The sequence below is a fragment of the Ursus arctos genome, unplaced genomic scaffold, assembly GCF_023065955.2.
Source record: "Ursus arctos isolate Adak ecotype North America unplaced genomic scaffold, UrsArc2.0 scaffold_29, whole genome shotgun sequence".
In the NCBI taxonomy this organism is placed as follows: domain Eukaryota; kingdom Metazoa; phylum Chordata; class Mammalia; order Carnivora; family Ursidae; genus Ursus; species Ursus arctos.
In genome coordinates this window covers 20,571,035-20,593,496 of record NW_026622974.1, presented here as the reverse complement: position 1 = coordinate 20,593,496, position 22,462 = coordinate 20,571,035, and the positions used below count along the sequence as shown (strand labels likewise).

The window sequence follows — 22,462 nt, the reverse complement described above, 5'->3', positions numbered from 1 at the left end:
TACTGGACATAGACTTTTAGGGTGATAGTTGTTTTCTTTCACTTCATTAAAATATTTATTACTAGGTTCTAGCTTCCACTATTGGGAAGTAAGATGTCAGTCTTGGCCCTTTGAAGGTAATGTGCCTTTATTCCTCAGCTGCTTTTAAAATTTACTCTCCATCTTTCATTATCCCTCGACAAGTTTTCTTTGTACTTAACCAGCATAGGTCTGGAGAGCTTCCTAAATCTGTGGTTACTCTCTTTTGTTATTTTTGGACAATATGTTTTTTTGGTAATATGGTTCTAAAATAGTATTTTATCTTTATTATTTTAAATTACTGGAATTAATTAACTTTTCAATGTTGAATGGGAAAGTGCTTTGTACAAAGAGTGTCTAAATTCAGAAAAATGCTTCTGAATTAAGTGAGCAATCGATGAATAGAAATACTTGAACTCTGGGTTATTTCTAGTTTATATTCATCTCTGCTTTCTTCAGAATTTATACTTTTAATGTTTAATATTTTAAAAATCTATTTCCGTCATTTTTTTAATGTTTCCTTTTTGTGCAGATTCTATCATATCTAAAGATCACTGCTGTGGTACCTGACACTTTAATGATAATTATACCATTAAATTGATGATAATTTTCTACTAATTATTAAATCATCAAGAACACCAATAATTATTAGCTTTTAAGGAATGTATGGCTTTAATGGAAAAGATATTTGATTGGCTTTTTGACTCACTTGCTAAATTAGTTTCAAACTATTATTGAGATGTCAAAATAAAAACCAGCAGTAGACTTGTGTTTTTGTCTTTACAAAAATGATTCATACCTCTTAGAAAGTGAACAGGGCACCTCATTTGTCCCACAGACTTATGCATATGTTATCCATCCCACTCTGCCTTAATTTACATCACTGAATTGGGTAGTTTCCCCCATTTACCTACAGCAGACATTTGCCTTGCTTACTATAGAATTGCTTTCATTTCAAATAAATATAATCATTACATCAATTTTCATGTAAGTCCTTTATCAATGCTTACAAAAAAGGGAAGGAAAAATAATAAGCCAACTACAATTAGTGAAAACTCCAAATGTAATCAAACTCATTGAGAACGTTAACAATGTAGGGGCTACAGTGCATGAGAAAATTATTTGTAAAATCCAGCAAACCATGAGTAGTATTACTGAGTGCTCTGGAGAATTAACACATATGTGAAGAATAAAGCCCAGTGTTGACAGTGTGGTGGCTCTCATCCTTCTCTGCTTTTCAGCTGTTCACAAACCATAGCAAACCAACTGACCCTATTAAGCCAAAGCAGAATACTCAGTGGTACTTCTCATGCATTTGAGTAATTTTAACCTAAATGCAAATACATGGAGCATGAATTTAGTTGTTTCTCTGATTAATATGTTTGACTGTAATGCTCAAAACAAATTTGCTATCCACCTCTGGCAAACATATAGAATCATTTTGAAATCTGTTTTGGTTATTTCAGCTTTTATTTTTCCTATCATATTTATTCTTTTTCATGTGTTCAACTAACACGTATTAAGCATTTATTAGGTGCCAGACTTCCTCAAGTAGCTGGGATATATTAAAGTAGAAGAGGTTCTTTAATCTCAGGGAGCTCCTGCTCCTCATATATGTGTGTGTAACTATGTAGACTTCTTAGCTCTATTTGCAAGTGGAGAAACTGCGTTGCCATCATCTAGCACAGCTCTAAGAAAAGTAATGAGACCATTCTAATATAAAAATTATTATCTTCATGTGTTTTAAATTTTCTGGCAGCCATATTTTAAAAAGTTAAAGGAACGGGTGAAATTAATTTTAATATGTTTAACTCTTTATATCCAAATCATTACCATTATAACATGTTAAGTAATAAAATTATTAGTAAAATGCTTTACATTCTTTTTTTCATACTAAATCTTCAAATTCAATCACATCTCAGTTGATACAGCCACATGTCAATGCTCTATCACCACATGTAGCTAGTGATTACTGTATGGAACGGTGAAGATTAAGAGAACAGCTAACATTGATTTTAGTATTTTTCATTATTCTAAATCTGGAATCTCCAAATATAAGAGCCCCAATTCTACTCTTTTATGAGACCCTGTTCTTTGAAAATATTTCTAATATAAAAATTATTGCCCCACAGTGCTTTGAGATGTTTTCTTTTGTTTGTTTTCCCAATTCTGGAAAAGTGATTTTACTTTTAGTATTTTGAATATTGTTATCAGTCTTCTCCACTCTTAGAAAAATGATATCCAAAGTTTTGCAACTTCAGTTGACCAACAAGACTGGATTGACACAGATTAATTATTTGTAAATAATGTCACAAAACTGTCAGAAGGTTTATTTGTTGTATATACATATATGTATGTATATATATATATGTATATATATGTGTATATATATTATATATGCATACATATATATTATATATATAAACTCGTGAGCTAGTTGCTGAATTATATATTTAGTTATTTAGTTTTACACAATCACTAACCTCGTATTACTAATACACTATTTTTATATTAAGATGTTTAACAAACCCAAGAGTTTTATGTCATGAACATAATGCATATTTATTTTTATTGAATTAGATACTAATTAATACTGTTCACATAGTTTTTAAAACTGTGGTCAAAGTAATTTTTGGGAAGTATTGACATTCTATAAATATTAAAATAGGCATAAATTGACAGAGATCAAAATAGCCAGGAGTAATGACTGTATTATAGTCTTAATAGCAAGAAATAACATAAAGATTGTATAATTTTCATATTCCCTTAGAGCTACCGGTGTGTGTGCTTAGCTGGTTGGAAAGGAAGTTTTTGTGAACAAGAATCCAATGACTGCAAAATGAATCCTTGTAAGAACAATTCCATCTGTATTGACCTCTACAATAGCTATCGGTGAGTAATGTATTTATCATTTTCTTCATGAAATTACTTGGAGTGTTCACTGTCCTTGGGATAATTCCAGATATTATTTTCTCTTTTCATCCATTAATTAAAATAATGATCTCAAGATGAAGAGCCACTTCCTAACAAGATAGTGTCAACAGTCATTTGAAATTTGTGTCAAAAAGTTACAAACACAATTAAACTTGGAAATACAATGTCCAGATCTGGCACGTGTTACAAATGCATATACTTCTTCAAAACATGCTTTTGTCATCTGAGTGTTTTGGATCATTCCATGCAAAATGAGTGCCACCATATGACTCCTTCGTGGGTCTGTTGAATTAAAACTTTCATTTTATTACCCAGAGATTATCGTGAATTTGGATTACTTTTTCCAAATTATTGATAAATTTTACATTAATTAGTCCACATTTTCCATAATCCAATTGTATTAGTTTCTAGATAAGAAATCTGAAGAAGCCCTAAATGGAAATTCTGAATAGCTATTCCTAATATTCCAAAAGTTTAATAACCGAATATATATTGGTAAAATAGCCTTCATTTTTAACTTGTTTGGTGAACTCCAGGTCTCTCAAGTAGATGCAAAACCAGGTGTACTATAACTAGACTGATTTTCTTCTGGTCACAGAAGCAGATTAATTGAATACAAATATACCTGGATGATTATTTTTTCAGGGATGAATCAAAATGTTTTCAGAGTGTCCTCTAAAATAACTCACACACTGTCTCGTCTTGTGATTACAATTGATGATTCTGGATCATCTCAAGCATGTAAGGGTTTTGACAAATATTTTGTCAAAAATATTCTCATTTTTGGTGACTAAAATGGGATATAAGATCCAGACTGATCAACAATAGGTAGTTTATTTCATTTAAAGACAATTCTGAACTATCTGGCAATAGTTTAAGTAAGAGAAAAAAATGAACAATTTTGTTAATGTAGAAAAACTCAAAATGCCAGTAGTTGACATTAGTTTAAAATATAGAAAGTTGTAAAAATCCAGAGCTATTTTTTGTGAATTATCAATTTTTAAAATTGACATATCACAAATTAACATTAACTGTCTTCCCATCTATATTGTAGGAGAAACAATCAACTTTTGTTGAGCTAAGAAAGAAAAACCTCCCCTAGTTGTATATGCTTATTTTATTTTTCTTAAACGACTATTAATTATAACCACAATGTATGATATATAATATATATATCAAAGATTCTGTTATATACTTTTTAGCATTCAGCTTTTTCTGTATTTCCTAAGATAATTTGTTTATGCCTTTGTGTTTGTGTGTACTTACACTGTCAGTCACCTCCAGACAAACACCAGCAGGAACATACCTGTGGTTGAACAAGTTGGGTTAATAAATCATAATCATGCCATAAGAGAGAACACACACTATGTAAATCCATGTGGCATCTCAGTAAAAGGTTGCTGGAAAAGACTTAGAGGTTTGAGCTTGTGACATATAATTTTGGGGAGCATTTAAGAAAGTGGGCCCTTGGCCTGGATAAGGTGACCTTCAGGAAGTGGGAAGAATTATCTATATTTATAATAAATCTTACCTAGATGAAAGGAAGACTGGACAGAGTTGAAAGCGAAAATTTCTAAAGAGGCAGCAATCATTTATATCAACCATGACAGGAGAATGTTTGGCTATTCTTGTTGTTTAGATAATGTTCAAGTTTTTGTCTGTATTTAGATATGATTAAGGGGTAGGCTTGTCTTTGTAATGATTAATCAGGGTCATAGAGTAGCTTTGTCTCATTTTGATGTTCTGTGAAATTGTCTGTTGAAATGTTCAATAGGAGAACACCAAGATGTAGCTATAAACCTAGCTTCCAGTGCCTGACCAGCTCCTGGATATACTGGATGTTACTTTTGCTTTCTCTTTCCCAAAATACAGTATCATAAATATGTGTGGAGAAAAATATATGATGTATGTGTTAATGTGAAATATATTACCTATGCTTGTCCACCTATTTGTCCAAAATATATTATTTTCATAATGTATATCAAATAGAACGAGAAGACTCAAATATTAATTTATTATCCAACACAATAGTACTTTTATTTAGATAATTGCTATTTGCTATTTGATGCAGATATCTTAAAATCTAATACAAAACAAGCAACAAAGTTTATAAGACTTAATTAAAATATACTTTCTTTTAATATTCATGAGACATAATCAGTCTTTCCGGATAACTCTGACACCACTAATTGTAAACTCTTAATGACTTAAGTTTATAAATGTATCAGAAGACTTTGCCACTTAAATTAACACAAACTCATTCATAGTCATTTTCTCATTCCTCAGATTTTTAATAGATTACTGATTTTACTTCCAAGATACTGTGTTTTATTTTTTTAGAAGTCCAACTGAAGTAGGCTTTTTGATTGTGTTCTTCTTTGTGATTTTAAAAATAATGTGTTACAATTAATGTTATATTAACATTGGCTTTACCAGATTGTAAAAAGAGGAGAGAATTCACCAAACACTATCAATGAAGTGAGCATAATTTGTATATTACATGTGTTATATATAAATAAGATGACTCACTATTTAGGAATTTCCTTACCAAGTTATTTTTTATGATAACCTTCTTGAGACATAATCTGCATACTTTATAAGTCACTCTTTCAAAGAGTAAAATTCAGGAGTTTTTATTATATTCACGGAGAAGTAGAACCATTATACAACCTCATTTTAGAACACTTTCATCACCATCCCCTAGGCCCTGAAAACCACTAATCTGTTTTCTCTCTCTATGGATTTACCTATTCTGCACATTTCACATAACTGGACTCATGGACTATGTGATCTTTTTTGACTGGTTTATCACACTTAACATCATGTTTTCAAGGGTTTATGCTGCAGCAAGTATCAGTAGTTCATTCCTTTATATAGCCAATTAATATTACGACATTGTATGGTTACAACACCTTTATCTCTTTTTCAGTTGGTGGATATTTAGGTTGTTCCTACTTTTTGACTATTATGAATAATGCTGTTACAAATATTAACGCACAAGTAGTATGTGTTTGAACATATATTTCCAATTCTTTTGAATATGTAACTAACTGGAGAATTGCAGGATCATAGTAACTCCATGTTTGACTTTTAGAGGAACTTTCAGGTCTTTTCCAAAGTATATGCACTATTCTACAAACCTACCAGCGAGCTATAAGAGTATCGATTTCTCCACACCCTTGTCAATATTTATTGATGTATGTCTTTTCATTTTAGCCATCCTAGTGGGGTGTGAAGTGGTATTCCAATGTACATTTGATTTTCATTTACATAAGGACGAATTATATTAACCATCTTATGATGTGCTTTTTGACGAGGTGTACATATATTCTTTGAAGATATATCCCTTCAAACTTTTGCCCATCTAAGAATTGGCTTGTCCTTTTCTTAGGAATTTTTATGTATTTTGGATACAAGTCCCTAATCAGATATGATTTGTAAATATTATCCTCCCATTCTGTGGGTTATGTTTTCACTTTCTTAATGGTACCCTTTGCAGCATAATTTTAATTTTTATGAAGATCAACTGATCTATGTTTTCTTTTGTCACTTCCACTTCTGGCACCATATTTGAGAAACTGTTGTCTGACTTAGAGTCACAAAGGTATATTCCACTATTTTCTTCTAAGAGTCTTACAGTATTAGCACTTATATTTTGGTAATCATTTTGAGTTAATTATTGTGTGTGTGTATAGCATGAGGCAAGGGTCCATCTTCATTCCTTTGCACATAGATATTTTTCTACATTAAATCGTCTTGGCACCCTTCCTTAAAATCATTTGAACAAAAACATGAGAGATTATTTCTGCATTCTCAATTCTCTTTCACTGATATTTGTCTTTTTTTTCTTTTTTCTTTTTTTTTTAAATTCAGTACCACTTTCTCTTATTGTAGCTTTTAGCACTTTTGAAATCAGAAGTGTCTAACTTTTTTTTTCTTTCTTTCTTTTCTTTCTTTCTTTCTTTCTTTCTTTCTTTCTCTTCTTCTTTCTTTCTTTCTTTCTTTCTTTCTTTCTTTCTTTCTTTCTTTCTTTCTTTTTCTGTTTCAAGATTATTTTGTGTTGGCTGAGACCCTTGCATTTCCATATGAATTTTAGTATCAGCTTACCAATTTCTGCAGAAAAAAAGTGACAACTGGGATTTTTAATAGGGTTTGCATTGAATATGGATGTCTATTTGGAAAATATTGCTATTATTGATAATAATTAGTCTTCCAGTACATGTTCATGGAATGTCTTTCCAGTTATTTATAGCTTCTTCAATTTTTTCAACCACCTTTTGTAGTTTTCAATGTACAAGTATTCCATTCCCTTGTTAAGTTTATTCTTAAGAATTTGATTCATTTTGATATTATCGAAAATGGAATTGTTCTCTTAATGTCATTTAAAAATTTTTTCTTTTCTAATGTATAGGAATACCACTGATTTTTGTATATCAGTCATGAAATCTGCAGCCTTGGTGACCTCATTTATTAGTTCTAATAATTTTTTGTAGAATCGTCAAAATATTCCATATCTGATAATAGAGACAGTTTCACTTCTACATTTCCAATCTGGATTTTTTTTTCCCATGCCTAATTATCTTGAATAAACCTCCAATACAGCGTTGAATAGAGGTGGCAGGATGAACACCCCTGTCTTATTGCTGAGCTTAAAAGAAAATCATGTGGTCTTTTACCAATGAGTATAATGTTAGCTGTGGATTTTTCACTGGTGCCCTTTAGCACATTCTAGACATTGTCTTTTTTATGAAAATATTTTGGATATTATCAAATGTTTTTGATGCACATATTAATATGGTGCACTGTATTCACCGATTTTACAATTTTGATCCGATCTTGCATTTTTAGTATAAATTCCAATTGGTTATATTATATAATCCTTTTTAAATGTTGCTGAATTCAGTTTGTTAATATTTTGTTGAACAAATTTGTGTCTATATCCATGCAGTTTTCTTTTTGTGTGTGTGATATCTTTGGCTGGGTTTGGTATCAGGATAATTTTGGTCACAGAAATGTGTTGAGAATTATCCCTTTTCCATTGAAAGAGTTATAGAAGAACTGGTAAAATTATTCTTTAAAGCTTTGGTGAAATCCACTAGTAACACCATCTGGTCCTGGGGTTATTTTGTGGGAAAGTTTTGATTACTAATTCAATATCTTTCCTTGTTATAAGTCTGTTCAGATTTTCTTTTTATTCTTAAGGTGGTTTAGGAAGTTTTTATCTTCCCAAGAATTTGACCATTTCATTTAGGTTATATAATTGGTTGGTATGTAATTGTTCATAGTATTCCTTCAGAATCCCTTTTATTTCTATAAGGTTATAGTAATTCATTGTCTTTCTGTTTCAGATTCTAGTAGTATGAGTCTTCTCTATTTTTTCTTCATCGGTCTAGTTCAGTGTTTGTCCTTTGAATGAACCAATTTTGAGTTTCATTGTTTTTCTCTATTCTTTTTTATTCTCTATTTCATTAATCTCATTATCTTCTTCCTTCTGCTTGGTCTGGGTTTAGTTTTCTTTCTCTAGTTTCTGTAGGTGAATGGTGACATCATTGATTTGAGATCTCTGTTTTTTGTTTGTTTTTTTAATACAGGTGTTTACAGCTGTAAATTTCACTCCAAGCACTGCTTTAGCTACATCTTATAATTTTTTTGATAGTTTGTATATTCATTTTCATTTATCTCAAAATATTTCCTAGTTTCCTATGTTATTTATTTTTTGACTCATTGGTTATTTGGTAATGTGTTGTTTAATTTTCACTTATTTGTGAATTCCCTAGATTTCTTATGATTTCGACTTTTACTTTGGCAAGAAAATTTATTTTGTGTGAGTTAAATCTTTTAAAATTTCCTGAGGCTTATATTATAACTTAATACACGTTCTGTTTGTATTTTAGAAGAGTGCATATTCTACTGTTGTATGCAGAATGTTCTATAGGGGTCTTTTAGGTCTTGTTGGTTTATATATTGATCAAGTCTTCCACATCCTGCATCTTCTGCCAATTTTTACTATCCATTATAGAGTTAAAGTTTGCAATTGTTATTGTCGAATTATTTATTAATCCCTTCAATCTGCACATTTTGCTTCATTTCCTTAAGTTAGATCTTAAGGCTCTAAGATCTAATTGTTAGATCGTACTGATGGATTTAAATATTTATAAAATGTCCTTCTTTGTCCTGAGTAACCCTTTTTTTGCTTAAAGTGTATTTTGCCTGATATTAGTATAGCTGTCTCTGCTCTTTTTTAATTACTGATGGCATAGTATATATTTTTCTAACTTTTTATCTTTAACCTATTTGTGACATTGAATATAAAGCTTGTCTTTTATAGATAGGCTATGATTTGACTGTCTTTAGGAATCCATTCTGTCCATTCTATCTTTATTGAAATGTCTACTTAATTTACATTTAGCATTACTAATGAAATAGAGTTTTATATATGTGGTTTCCTTTTATTTTAAATATGTTATATCTTTTTGGTTCCTTTCTTCCTCCATTATTGCCTTCTCTTATGTTAGGTTTTTTCTGGTATTACACTTTAATTTCCTTTTTATTTTTACTATACGTTTTTACTTAGTTTCTTAGTGGTTGTCCTATAGATTGAAATTAACTTCTTAACTTAAAACAATCTAAATAGTATTAATACTGACTTAATTTCAGTAGTAAACCAAAACTTTGCTCCACCATTGCTTCATTCCGTCCCACTTCCTTAGGCTATTTTTTTTTAAATTCTTTTAAAGCTTTTATTTATTTATTTGACAGAGATAGAGAGTACAGGCAGGGAGAAGGGCAGGCAGAGGCGGAGGAAGAAGCAGGCTCCCCACTGAGCAGGGAGCCTGATGTGGGGCTTGATCCCAGGACTCTGCGATCATGACCTGAGCCGAAGGCAGCCGCTTAACCGACTGAGCCACCCAGCTGCCTCCTTTAGGCTATTATTAATTATAAGCCCATCAACACAATTTTATAGGACTGTTTTATGCACTGTCTTTTAAATCAGATAGGAAACGAAAAAGTAATAAGCAAAAATACCTTTATACTGTCTTTTATATTTTCCTATGTGGTTACCATTACCAGTGCTCTTTATTTTTGTGTGTAAATTCAGATTACTGTCTAGTATCTTTTCATCTTAATCTATAGGATTTTGTTTACTATTTCTTATAGGGCAGTCTGCTGCTAGTGAAATCTCTCAGTTCTGTTTTATCTGGGAATGTCTTAATTTCTCCTTTAAAGGATAGTTTTAAGAGATATCAAATTCTTGGTTGACAATCTTTTACTTTCAGCACTTAAAGTACATCTGGACTACATGGTTCCTGATAAGTCAATTGTTAATTGTACTGAGGATCCCTTGTACATAATGAATCATTTTCTCTTGATGCTACCAAAATACTTTGTTTTTTTGACAGGTTGATTATCATGTGATTAGACTTTTGTGTCTGAGTTTATTTTACCTGGAGATCATTGAGCTTCTTGGTGGTGTAGATTAATATTTTTCATCAAATTTAGGAAGTTTTGGCCTTTATTTTTTCAAATATTTTAGGTCTTTTTTTCTCCCTTCTGATTCTAGAACTCTCACATGTGTATATTAATGTTCTCATGGTGTCCCACAGGTCTCTGAGGCTCAGTTCATTTTGATCCCAGGTAAGCTTGAGTCAGGTCAAATAAAGTCTACTCCTGAAAATGGAACTTTTCATCTAGTTACCAGACCAATGAAATAATGACATTCCTGGGAAAGATTTCTTGCGTGAGCTCCAAACCTGTCCTGCTCCTCAGTGGATGTTAGTTAGGCTGTTGGTTTCACAGATGCCATAATTGTAGTGCTGTTGGTTTTCAAGTCTACTGCAGAGCTGGGGAAAGGGGAATGGGAATACTGTGGGTAACCACTACAAAGGTGACTGTGCTTATGAGAGTCAGCCATTTTTCTTGAATAAACACTCCTCAGACTTTTGCAAGCCTTTAGTTTAATTTACAGAGTTCTGGGAAAGTAGATTTGACCATATTGTCAGTGTTCTTGTTTCTTTTAAGGAAGACTAGATTTTCAGAAATCTTTATTCTGCCATTACTGAAGTGATTATACCAAATTATGTTTTATATTATTTATACGGGGGAAAGAGAAGACAGAGATGACAGAGACAGAGAAAGCATGGATTCTAGGGTCTGGATATAGGATATCAAGTTTGGTTCTATCCTCAAAGATTAGTGTGAATTGGGTTAGGAATTTTATTTATATCCTTAAGCTTTCAGGTTTTTTTTTTTAATGTAGAACATATGAATAATAGTTATACCTCACAGAGTTATGATGATAATTAAATAAAATTCTGTACACAAAGTATTTAGCTCATTTCTTGATATGTATTAAACTCTAAATATCACTAGTTTTTATTACTCCCAACATTTATCATGTTTTCAAAAATACATGTATGAATAAGACTAGACCAACATTTTATAAATGATGAATCTGTGGGATCATATTGATATTAACTCATTTCATTTTATATATTTATGTGTAAAATAAATGGAGACCACTAAAAAGAGATTACATTATTCTTTGTAATTAAGAAAGAATTTAGTTAAAATTTAGAGCTCTTGAAGGTTTCTCACAAATTTCCACTGAACAAAAATTTCAGAAGACTCAGTAAAAGATACAAAGACTCTCTTACTTCATTTTGTGAAGAGTCAGTCCAAAGAAAACATCAGAAATTTCAGTGAAGATTCTTAAATTCCATGCTTTTGAAGAAATTCACGTTGCACACCATAATGAGTGCTTAACATAGCAATACATTTTAATAGATCAAATGAAAATTACATTTCATTGACTATATGCTTTATTCCTTGAGAACAAAAATGTTAGGAAAATGAGTATTTGCGGGAATATCAAATCTCTATAAGTGATCTGTGTGTTCTGAGTTACTGAACTTACCTATATGTGCTCATCTCTAAACAACTGGAGTTAACGTAGTTTAGTGTTTACACAGTTTCAAGACATTAAAAAGCAAAATGGGCTAGGGATGTAATTTGAATGCTGACTGCAACCTGCCTTCTGCTATTCCTGGCATGGTTTAGAATTTAACTGCCTTCTTTATTTCTGATTTTTCTTCCCCCAAAGCAGAGTCAACAGCTTTAGCTACAGATGGGGCTCTGTATGGCAGTTATTGGACCCAGATGCCACACTCTGGAGCATGTTTTGCCAACAGCATCTGGCTCCTTTGCTGTCTGTGTAATTGGCATCCAGGTTGATGCTTTGGCCTGCTTTTCTTATGGACACTACAAAGTAGACTTTCAGACAGTGTGAAGGTTTGTTCCCAGTTGACCATATGATTTTTTTTCTTCCTCTCAGTTTATAATTTATGTAAATGCATCCTAGATGCCTTATGTTATGAAACACTATATATTAGAACTTTTCATGCTTCTTATAAGGAAATGTTTAAAATTTTTCCATGGATATAAGTGAAAAAATGTTTGCAATTTAATGAGTAGAAGTAAAAATCTATGTTAATCAGCATGTTTTTAACATGTTGAGTGAAAATACAAAATTATGTCGTTTTACTAGACATTTGGTTTTTTTTTTTTTCTTTTTAAAAATGTTGGTTTTGTTTTGCCTAGTTTATGTATAGGAGCTCCAACTGCTAATATAAAAGTAAAATAATTACTAATACAACAGTAAGAACATAACAGAATTTTAATCCAGGTAATGGCAATACAATATCTGCCTTTATAAAAACCAGAGTTTTGAACAAAATATATGTTGGTATGTAGATCTTTCACCTTCTTTTTGGATAGCTACACCATACTTTATTTTAATATAACATAGTGACCACTTAGGCAATTTTTAATCTTTTTCTGGTATAAACTATTATTTGGGGAAATTAATTATGTGTGCCTCTTTGCATGCATATACTTGTATATTTGGACAATAAATTCCTGGAATTGAAAATGCTAAATCAAAGTGTGTCAGCCTTCAAGTTTTAGATAGATTTTATCAAATTATTTTGTGGATAGATTTAATATTACATTCACACAAGCAATTGATGAGACTATATGTACCAGATACTTCTAGTTTACATCATCTTGTACTAGAATAAAATCAGTGAGGCTTTAGATATGCTCATTTTGCATATGACCAAAACTTGGGTATTTTCAGTAACTTAAGCAAAATCACAGTGTTAGAAAGTGGCAAACCTAAATATCAGACCAAGTTCAGTGTGACTCCAAATTCATGGTTTAAGATGACTTTGAACTGGTCTTGCCTTTGATATAAAATAATACATATATTGTCACTGCCTACCCCTCAGTTCCCAAGGGAGAACAGCCATCACTGTGGTTCCAATGAATTTATGAAAGGCTAAATAGTTATCCTTCTCTCAGTGGAAAAGTTGGAACCTGACATAGTTCCAATTTCATCCAAAAAAAAAAAAAAAAAAAAAGAGTAACTCAGGGAGTAAGTATACTTTCTTTGATAGATGAATACATCCATCTGATCAATTATAACTTTACAAATAGGCTTTAGAATTCACTGATTTAAGTAAAATTGCTTTTTGATAACAATAGTACAAAGGAAGGGAAGGGAAAATCAAAATCACTGTATTTTGTAGTCAGGCTTTTATGTTATATGTGTCATGGTATTATGTTATTTGAAGATAGTGGTAAAGTAAAATCATATTCAAAAACTATATAATAATCCAAATACACAGAAATGATTCATTAGAAATGAATTGAGATCTGCCAGTCATTGTTTGCCTCAGATGTGATGTTGCATGTGAGAGCAATGATTATGACAGGCACAAAATATAAAATTCAGGATTAGGGGTTTTGCTAATAAAATTATTTTTTATTGAACTGTAGAAAAAGAGGAAAGAATATAAATGTTAATCTTGCTTATTGCAAAATCTGTATTTTCTTTTTTTCTAAAAAGGTCATTAATCAGAACTTCAAGTTGTATTCTTAAAAATAATAATAATACAGTATAATCAAGTGCACAAGTCCCCTGCATTTTTCTCATTTTTTCTAAGTAGCCCATCTTCCCTTACTGTTCCCTTTTTTTCCAGGGAGTAGACAGGGCAATCTTTTAAGAGAAACAGCCTTGAGGTGCCTAGGTGGCTCAGTCAGTTAAGCGTCTGAATTTAGCTCAGGTCATGATCTTAGGGTCCTGGAATCAAGTCCTGCATGGAGTTCTCCACTGGGTGGAGAGTCTGCTTATCCTTCTCCCTCTGCTCCAACCTCAGCTTGTACTCTCTCACTCTCAAATAATTAAATAAGATCTTAAGAAGAAGAGAGAGAGAAATAGCCTCTACATAAGGTACTCAATTGTTTTTAATTTTTTATTTTTTAGATTGATTTATTTATTTGACAGAGAGAGCAGGGGGAGGGACAAAGGGAAAGGAAGAAAGAGAATCCCAAGCAGACTCCCTGCTGAGCAGGGACCCTGGCCAGGCTCAATCTTGGGATACCATGATCACGACCTGAGCCAAAATCAAGAGTTTGATGCTTAACCAACTGAGCCACGCAGGCGCCTCTCTCTTTTTTTAAATTAGAGTATAGTTTACATATAATAAAATATAAAGATCTTATATACACAATTGGAAGAGCTTTGGCAATTGTATTTACCTATGTAAATACCACCAAAATCAAGATAGAGAGCACATCTATATCACCTGTGTCTCGTCATAGCTCATTTCTACCCTCTTTCCTCCACTATTTATTGGACTTTCAAAAATTGTGCTTTTGTAATAATCTCTGAGTAAACTATTTTTAAAAAAACACCATTCTTTTCAGCACAAAAAAATAAATGTATATTCATATGTTTTTTTAACAAAGGGTTTTTTATAACTGTTTCTAATTTGCCTTTTACTAAAACTATGGCCAGATGATATACTGATATTATTCCTATTTCATTCATGAGGAAACCAAAAGTTATATAGATCAGTTGATTTTCCCAATGAGATGTTATTAACAAAAGTGGTACAGAATGTAGGACTTCTTTCTCCAGAATTCAACACTTTCCATTATTTCTGATAGTCACATGCTGTTCTTTTCCCTCTCAGTGATAAAATAGTTGTTCAGTGTTATGCTTTTTCTGTTACGGAGGAGTCCCAATATAAATTTAATGATGAAAACTTATATATTTACATTTATTATACAAAATTGTTTTATTCTGTATGAATTGATCATGCAAATAAATTGACAGATTTTTCTAGTATATTGGAAATCTGTGTTGTTAGTTCTCTTTATGCTTATTTCTTTTCTTTGTAGAGCATCATTTACTTCCCCAATTAGCATAAATGTTGAAGTGGCTTTGATTAGAAATAATTCTCACTTCTCTAAAACAGTATTGTTTGTCATCGAATATATAGAAAAAGAAAATTTTAAGATCATATTTATATTTCCTGAATGCACCTTATAATAGTAAATATGCAGTTATTTTACTCTGAAGGTAAAATCTTTCACAGGTTACCTAACGTGGATAATGAAAACACACCTGTCAAATTAGTTTATTTTTCACATATTTTTTGTCTAAAAAGATTTGCTAATATTTCCAACACATGCTGGGATTCAGCAGTTTCCAAAATAATAAGACAACTGATGCGTAGCAAAGGCTTAAACAAGAGTCAGAAATCCATTCCGTGGTTTTTCTCCTAGATCTTTGTCTAGAGCACATTGTGTAAGCTAGTCAAAAAAAATTTTTCCACAAAGTTGCCATGTTACTTTATGCTTTCAGTTTTCATGCAGAATCAGTTTAAGAGATGTTCATTTGAACATTTCTCTATGTCTTGCAAAGCCATACTTGAAGACAGGCCCCATTATGTTTTCCAAGGTCCCGTATTAAAAGACTGAAGCATACCTTTTTTTTTTTTTTTTACTTCAATATGAAAAAAAAATCTCTCTTCAGACGAAAACATATGTTTTCTTTTGTCGGAAGTTATGACTGATATAACCTAACTATTCTTCATATTTAGTCTTGATTTTTAAAGTAAATCACAATGCATACTCTACTATAACAGTTCTTTACCAATACCGATCTTTTAGAACTACCCATCTCCTTCTTCGAAAGTTTTAAACATTATGTTTGCTCTTTAATTTTTCCTGAAAGAGATTGTGTTTATGGTATAGAGTCACTTGAAATATTTTGAGAAGTTTAAATAAAAATCTTATGAAATGTGATTTTTGGGGTTTACTTCACATAAAATATACTAGGATTTTAACATTTCTCTATATTCCTTTATAATACACTGGAGGTTAGGCTTCTGTGGTATTGTAGCAAGTCATTAATTCTTGACTTATCCTATACCGTGATTGAGAATAAAAATCTTATGAAATGTGATTTTTGGGGTTTACTTCACATAAAATATACTAGGATTTTAACATTTCTCTATATTCCTTTATAATACACTGGAGGTTAGGCTTCTGTGGTATTGTAGCAAGTCATTAATTCTTGACTTATCCTATACCGTGATTGAGAATACAGTTATTGTTTTAGCATGTACCATAAACTTAGAAGAAAAAAATGAATATAAATGGCTCTCAAAATATATTTTAATTAAAAATAATTAAAGGGGGAAAACATCTGTGTGTATACACGCACACACACGCATATATAAATATATATATAATTCTAATTTCTAGCACCAAACCTTGTACTGGTCCTTCAGTGTTTCAATCACACCGAAGGTTTTTGTTTTGTTTTTGTTTTGCTATTCCTTCTGCCTGATATACTACAATTTTTCCTATCTCTCATCTCTTCTCCTGAGGCCCTTAAGACTTGGATATCAACTTAAAATGGTCTATAATAGACCTGTCTTATTCCCAATCCAAATCCCATATTCTTTTCTTACTAGACTTACCATGATTTGCAATTTTAGGTTATTTAAATCCATTTCTTTATCTTATGTCCCTTTCCTTTGCTAGAATTATGCAAATGTGTTTCATTTCATTAGAATACTATTGTATACCAAGCATACTGCATGCTTCAAGAACCTAATGAAAGCTTGTGAGTAAATAAATTAATGACTGTTCATTCAGTTAATGTTATAATGAATAAATGTGCATATACCTAGTAGCCATGTTTTAAAAATTCAGGTTGGAAATGTATTTTTTTAATAACTACTAAATATTCTTATCCTGATTGCCACATGCTTGCTTATGGTTTAGAATGCTATTGGACCTTTGTCTTATTATTTTCTGTCAGTGGATCCATCCTCTAGTACCAACTTTTAGGGAGAGACATGCCTTGTTATTCCTTTCATTGAAATTATGTACTTCATTCAAGTTATTTTCTTTTAAAGAAACAGATTTCTTGAAAAGGAGAATTTTTCCTTGTCTAGCCCTGCTTAATTATTGAAACCAAGTTGAAATTGCTTTCTTTAGAATCTGCACATTCTTTTGGGTAATTTGCATCTTCTGTTTGGGTTTCACACTTTTTAATTTTAATGTATCCTTAGTGTTCACATGCAATTTCAGGTTTTGTCTTCTCAATGAGCATGTATTGATCTGGTTCAAATTCTAGACCTGCCATTTTTTTCTGAATACTTTTTTATATAGACTTTATTTGTTTTAGAGCAGTTTTAGGATTACAGAAAAGTTGTGCGGAAACTACAGTTTTTCTATGTAACTTCTTGCCCCCTTCACATACACAGTTTCTCCTATTATTAAAAATTTGCATTCATATGGTATCTTCTATTATTAACATCTTACATTAGTTTGCTACATTTATTATAACTGATTAACAAATATTAACACATCATTGCTAGCTATAGTTCATGGTTTATATGAAGCTTCACTTTTTGTGTTGTACAGGTCTAAAGGTTTTGATAAATGCATTTACCATTATAGTTTCATACAGAGTAGTTTCACTGCCCTAAAAACTCTCTGTGCTCCACCTATTTATCCTCCCCTTCCTTGATCCTCTGGCAATACTGATCTTTTTACTGTCTTTATAGTTTTATCCTTTTCCACAATGTCATATAGATAGAATCATAGTGTATAGTTTTTTGAGGCTGGGTTGTTTGACTTAGTAATATGCATTTCAGTTTCCTCTACGTCACTTAGCAATATGCATTTAAATTTCCTCTATGTCTTTTTATAGCTTGATAGCTCACTTCTTTTTATAGCTGAATAATATTCCATTATATAGATATACTATAGGTGTTTTGTTTGGTTTTTATCTATTTACCTATTGAAGGATGACTTGGTTGATTCCAATTTTTGGTAATTATTAATAGGCTACTGTAAATGTCCATGTGCAGGTTTTATGTGTGTACATAGATTTTCAACTTATTTAGATAATGTCTAGTTCTAGAAGTGTGCTGAATTTTGTGGTAAGCCTATATATATATTTACCTTTGTAAGAAACTGCCTGGCTATCTTCCAAAGTGGCTGTACCATTTTGCATTCTCACCAGCAATGAGTGAGAGTTCCTATTGTCTCCAGTCCCCCCAAGCATTAGGTACTATCAGCGTTTTGGATTTTAGTCCTTCTGATAGGTATGCAGTGACTTCTCATTGTTGTCTTGTTTGAAATTCCCAGCAATACATGGTACTGAGCATCGTTTCCTATGTGTATTTCTCATTTTATATCTCCTTTGATGAAGTATCTGTTTAAATATTTTCTCCAGTTTTAAACTGAGTTGTTTGCTGAGTTCTAAGATTTCTTAGTATATTTTAGAAACAAGATCTTTTTCAGATATATATTTTATAATGATTTTCCTTAGTAAGTCCTTTATCTTTTTATACTCTTAACAGTGTCTTTTTCAGAGCAGAGTTTTTAGTTTTAATAAAGTTGTGGGGGCCAAGGGCAGGGTGCTTCAAGATGGGCCACTTTGGCATGAACATTATTCTGAACTGAAGACTATTGAGACCCTACAGGCTCAAGAGAAACTTCTGCCCCTCCCTTAACTACACAGAAGAATTTTAGTTGGGGGTCTTTCCCAGAATGTTATTAGCAGAAATAAATTTTATCTGAGTAACTCATCTATATGGCAGGGCAAGCATCTAATTACCAAATATCTGCTCTTTTTATTGTCCTGTGAAGTGCATTCCTTTCCTCTGAAGTCCCAGACCCCTACATTCTTGTCTTTAGCTGAGAATGACATATATACCTCATTTTGCCTGTTTTGGAATTTCCATGTCTGTGTGGATTCCCCATATGTACGCTATTAAATTTGATTTTCTCCTGTTAACCTATCTTATGTCAATTTGACTCTTAGTTTAGCTAGAAGGACCCTTGAAGTGGAGAGCAATTCTTGCTCCCTGTCAAAATCTAACTTATCATTTTTTTCTTTTATAAATTATGTTTGCGGTGTTGTATCTAAAATATCATCACCAAACCCAAGATTATGATTTTCTCCTATGTTATCTAATAGAAGTTATATGGTTTTGCATTTTACATTTAACTCTATGATCCACTTTGAACCCTGCCATTTTTAACCCTGTGTTCTTGAGCACTCAGAGTCTTAATAAGAATGATGCTTATTTTTCAATATTGTTGATTTAGCATGCATATGGTCCCAAATACAGTGTTTTGCACATAGGAAGAATTCACAAATATTAATTTCCTCTGTTCTGTATTCCTGGCTCTAATTTTACTTCCCAGCATTTCCAAAAGCTCTATTTTTCTTTAGAACTCTTGAGCCAGATTTAGGGAGTTATAGAACCCTCTAATAACATTTACACTGCCTCTTGTTGGCAGATCATAATTTATCCTCAGAAATTATTTGCCTAGATTATTGTTACATATGCTAGAATTAAAGTTCAATCTCACATGCTATTGCTAGTATATTAACACATCAAAATGTCAAATTTTTTCAAGATTTGTTTTGGCAGGCATTGAAAATGAGTATTTTTTCTTAAGGATACCAAAGAAAGAATGTCTATGATTTTATATATCTTGAGATATTTATCAAAAAGCAAATTCAGAAGAAGGCAAGGAGATATAAATAAAAAGTTAATAAGGAACATATATAATGACATTTAAAATAAAAAAAACCCCCACAAAACTAAACAAAACTGTATGTTATTTAAAGATGCATACATTGATAAAATTATGAAGTATTTGGAAATGATAAACCAAATTTCAAGGCAGTGGTTCTTTTTGAAGGAATAATGGACAAAATACGATTAGGCAGTGATTCATAAAGAGCTTCAAATAACTTGGGAATGCCTTTCTTCTTAATAATAGTGGGATATAACTGGCTTATGAAATTATTAAAAGTCAAAAAAATTAGACGTATTTAATCAAAATTATACTTTGTAGCATCTGAACTATAGAACAAAATGATTAAATAAAATTTAGGATTGTAGATTTATGCCCGTATTTCAGACATTGCAATGTCAATAGAAGGGACCAGCTGTAAATAATCTCAATGGATCTATAGATATTTTTGTGTACAGATTGCACTGATTTCAGACTTAAAGTACTACTTTCATTCCCTCAGGCAAAGCAACTGCCTTTTTTTTTTTTTAAGATTTTTTATTTATTTGAGAGAGTGAGAGAGAGAATGCAAGCAGGGAAGAGGGAGAAGCAGACTCCTGGCTGAGCAGGCAGCCTGACTCGGGGCTCAATCCCAGGACCCTGAGATCAGGACCTGAGCTGAAGGCAGATGCTTAACCAACTGAGCCACCCACATGCCTCAAAAGCAACCCCTTTTTGTATTTCAGTCAGTGATCTTTAAAAAACTGAAGATTTCGAACTAGTAACTGAAAATTTTTGCTATACCAATTAAACTATTAAAATAGGTTTTATGAGTTTTCCTTGTTCTAATGATTAAACACATGCAAAAAATACAACATGTTACTGCAAATTGAAATTACATGAAAAATTTTCAAAGTATTTATAAATATTATCTTTATTTTCCAGAAATATGTAATTCTTAGATATATATTAGAGAGTTTCAAGTGTAAATATTAGAAAATATGATTCACACTGGCTTAACTGATAACAAAATCACCAGCTCATTTCACTAAAATTCCAGAGATAAGCTGAGCCACGTGAGTAGGAAATCACCCCATTTCTGTGAGTATCACATGGCTGTCCAATATTATGTATACTGAATGTATTATTGGGGAGGAAGAATTTACTCTGCTGTTCAAGGTCCTAACTGGACTAAGAATCAAATTGATGTGAGACAGATTCACTGGACAAAATCGAATTTATCTCCTATATATGGGGAATCCACGCAGACATGGAAATTCCAAGACAGTCAGGCAATAGGAGGCTTATATGAGCTAGGAGAGGGATAGGGTCCTGAGACAGCAAAGGGAGAAAGACCAATAGCAGGAAGGTAAGAGGAGGTGTTTGGAAAACAAAGGTTGCCCTATTGAGCTGGTTAAGTTTCTTAGGTAAAGAGGAATTTTTGTTAAAAACTTTTTTCCTGCCACAGGCAGACAGTTGAGAGAGAGGTATCTCTCTGAATCTGCTGGGTTTTGATTGCTTTTAACTCAAAATAATGTTCATGCCAAAGGAGCCCATCTTGGGGCAGCCTACCCTTGCCCCTACAGTGTCAATAAAATAGTCCTTCATGGTGGCAAAGTGATGTTAGCCATCCTAGTTTCACATATATACCTCATGGCATCAAATGAAAGAGAGAGCGCCTCATTTCTGGAGGCTCCCTCATTTTAGGGGGGAACAACGTACTTCTCACAAGACTTCAGTAAATATCCTACCTCTTTTGCTTTGTGTCAAATGCCCATGCTAAATCAATGCTAATTAGTTTAGCCCTGGTTCCTAAACAAGATACTTCAGGAGTTGAGTAAACTTGGCTGCACACTGGAACCACTTAAAAAATGCTAAGACCTGCATACCACCCTGAGAGATTTAGATTTAATCAGCTTTGAATGCAATTTGAGCTTTAGGATTTTGAAAAACTAGTATGTGATTCTAACGTGTAGTCAAAGTTGAAATTCACTGTCTTAGAGCAGTCAGACTCACCCTTGACATGGGGATTCAGCATAGGATCAACTTCCCATTTAGCATGTGATATACAGAGGAGGGAATAGATACCTGAATAAAATCAGTTATATGAAGAAATAGGCAAGGGAGAATGGGTGTCGTATAGATAACTGATAATGTCCACACTACTTTCCCAGTTCTATATTGCACTATATATAATCTGAAATTAAAAATAAAAAGACTTTGGCATGGGAAAATCAGGTTATATATTTAGAGTTTAGGAGGACACAGATGAACATAAATTACATTAAAGCCTACTCTAAAATGTATAGATTTATGTATAAAAATAGGAAACAAGCAAACATTCAAAAATTCCAATATATTTGTGTTCTCTACTAATAAAAACTTTATAGATATAATAAAAATGGAAAAACAGTAAACTAATATTGTCATAAATGTTAGTGGATCTATTTATTCAGTTAAAATGAACATAATACCTGGTGTTGGAACAGCTATTATCCTTAAAAACATTAACATATTGTCTGGTTTTAATGGCAGATGTGGGAAACACTTTTTAATGGAGACATTGAAGAATTTTATTAAAGTGAAAATATGTGGGAAAGGGATAAACATTTCA

General features: G+C 32.0%; 1 protein-coding gene across 1 annotated transcript in view; it reads left to right on the top strand.

Moving 5' to 3' along the window:
• Positions 1–22,462, top strand: part of EYS (eyes shut homolog) — a 1,472,707-nt gene that overhangs the window by 439,036 nt on the left and 1,011,209 nt on the right. Inside the window, 1 exon segment of the mRNA XM_044387239.3 lies at positions 2,789–2,910. Coding sequence (XP_044243174.2) covers positions 2,789–2,910 — 122 coding nt within the window.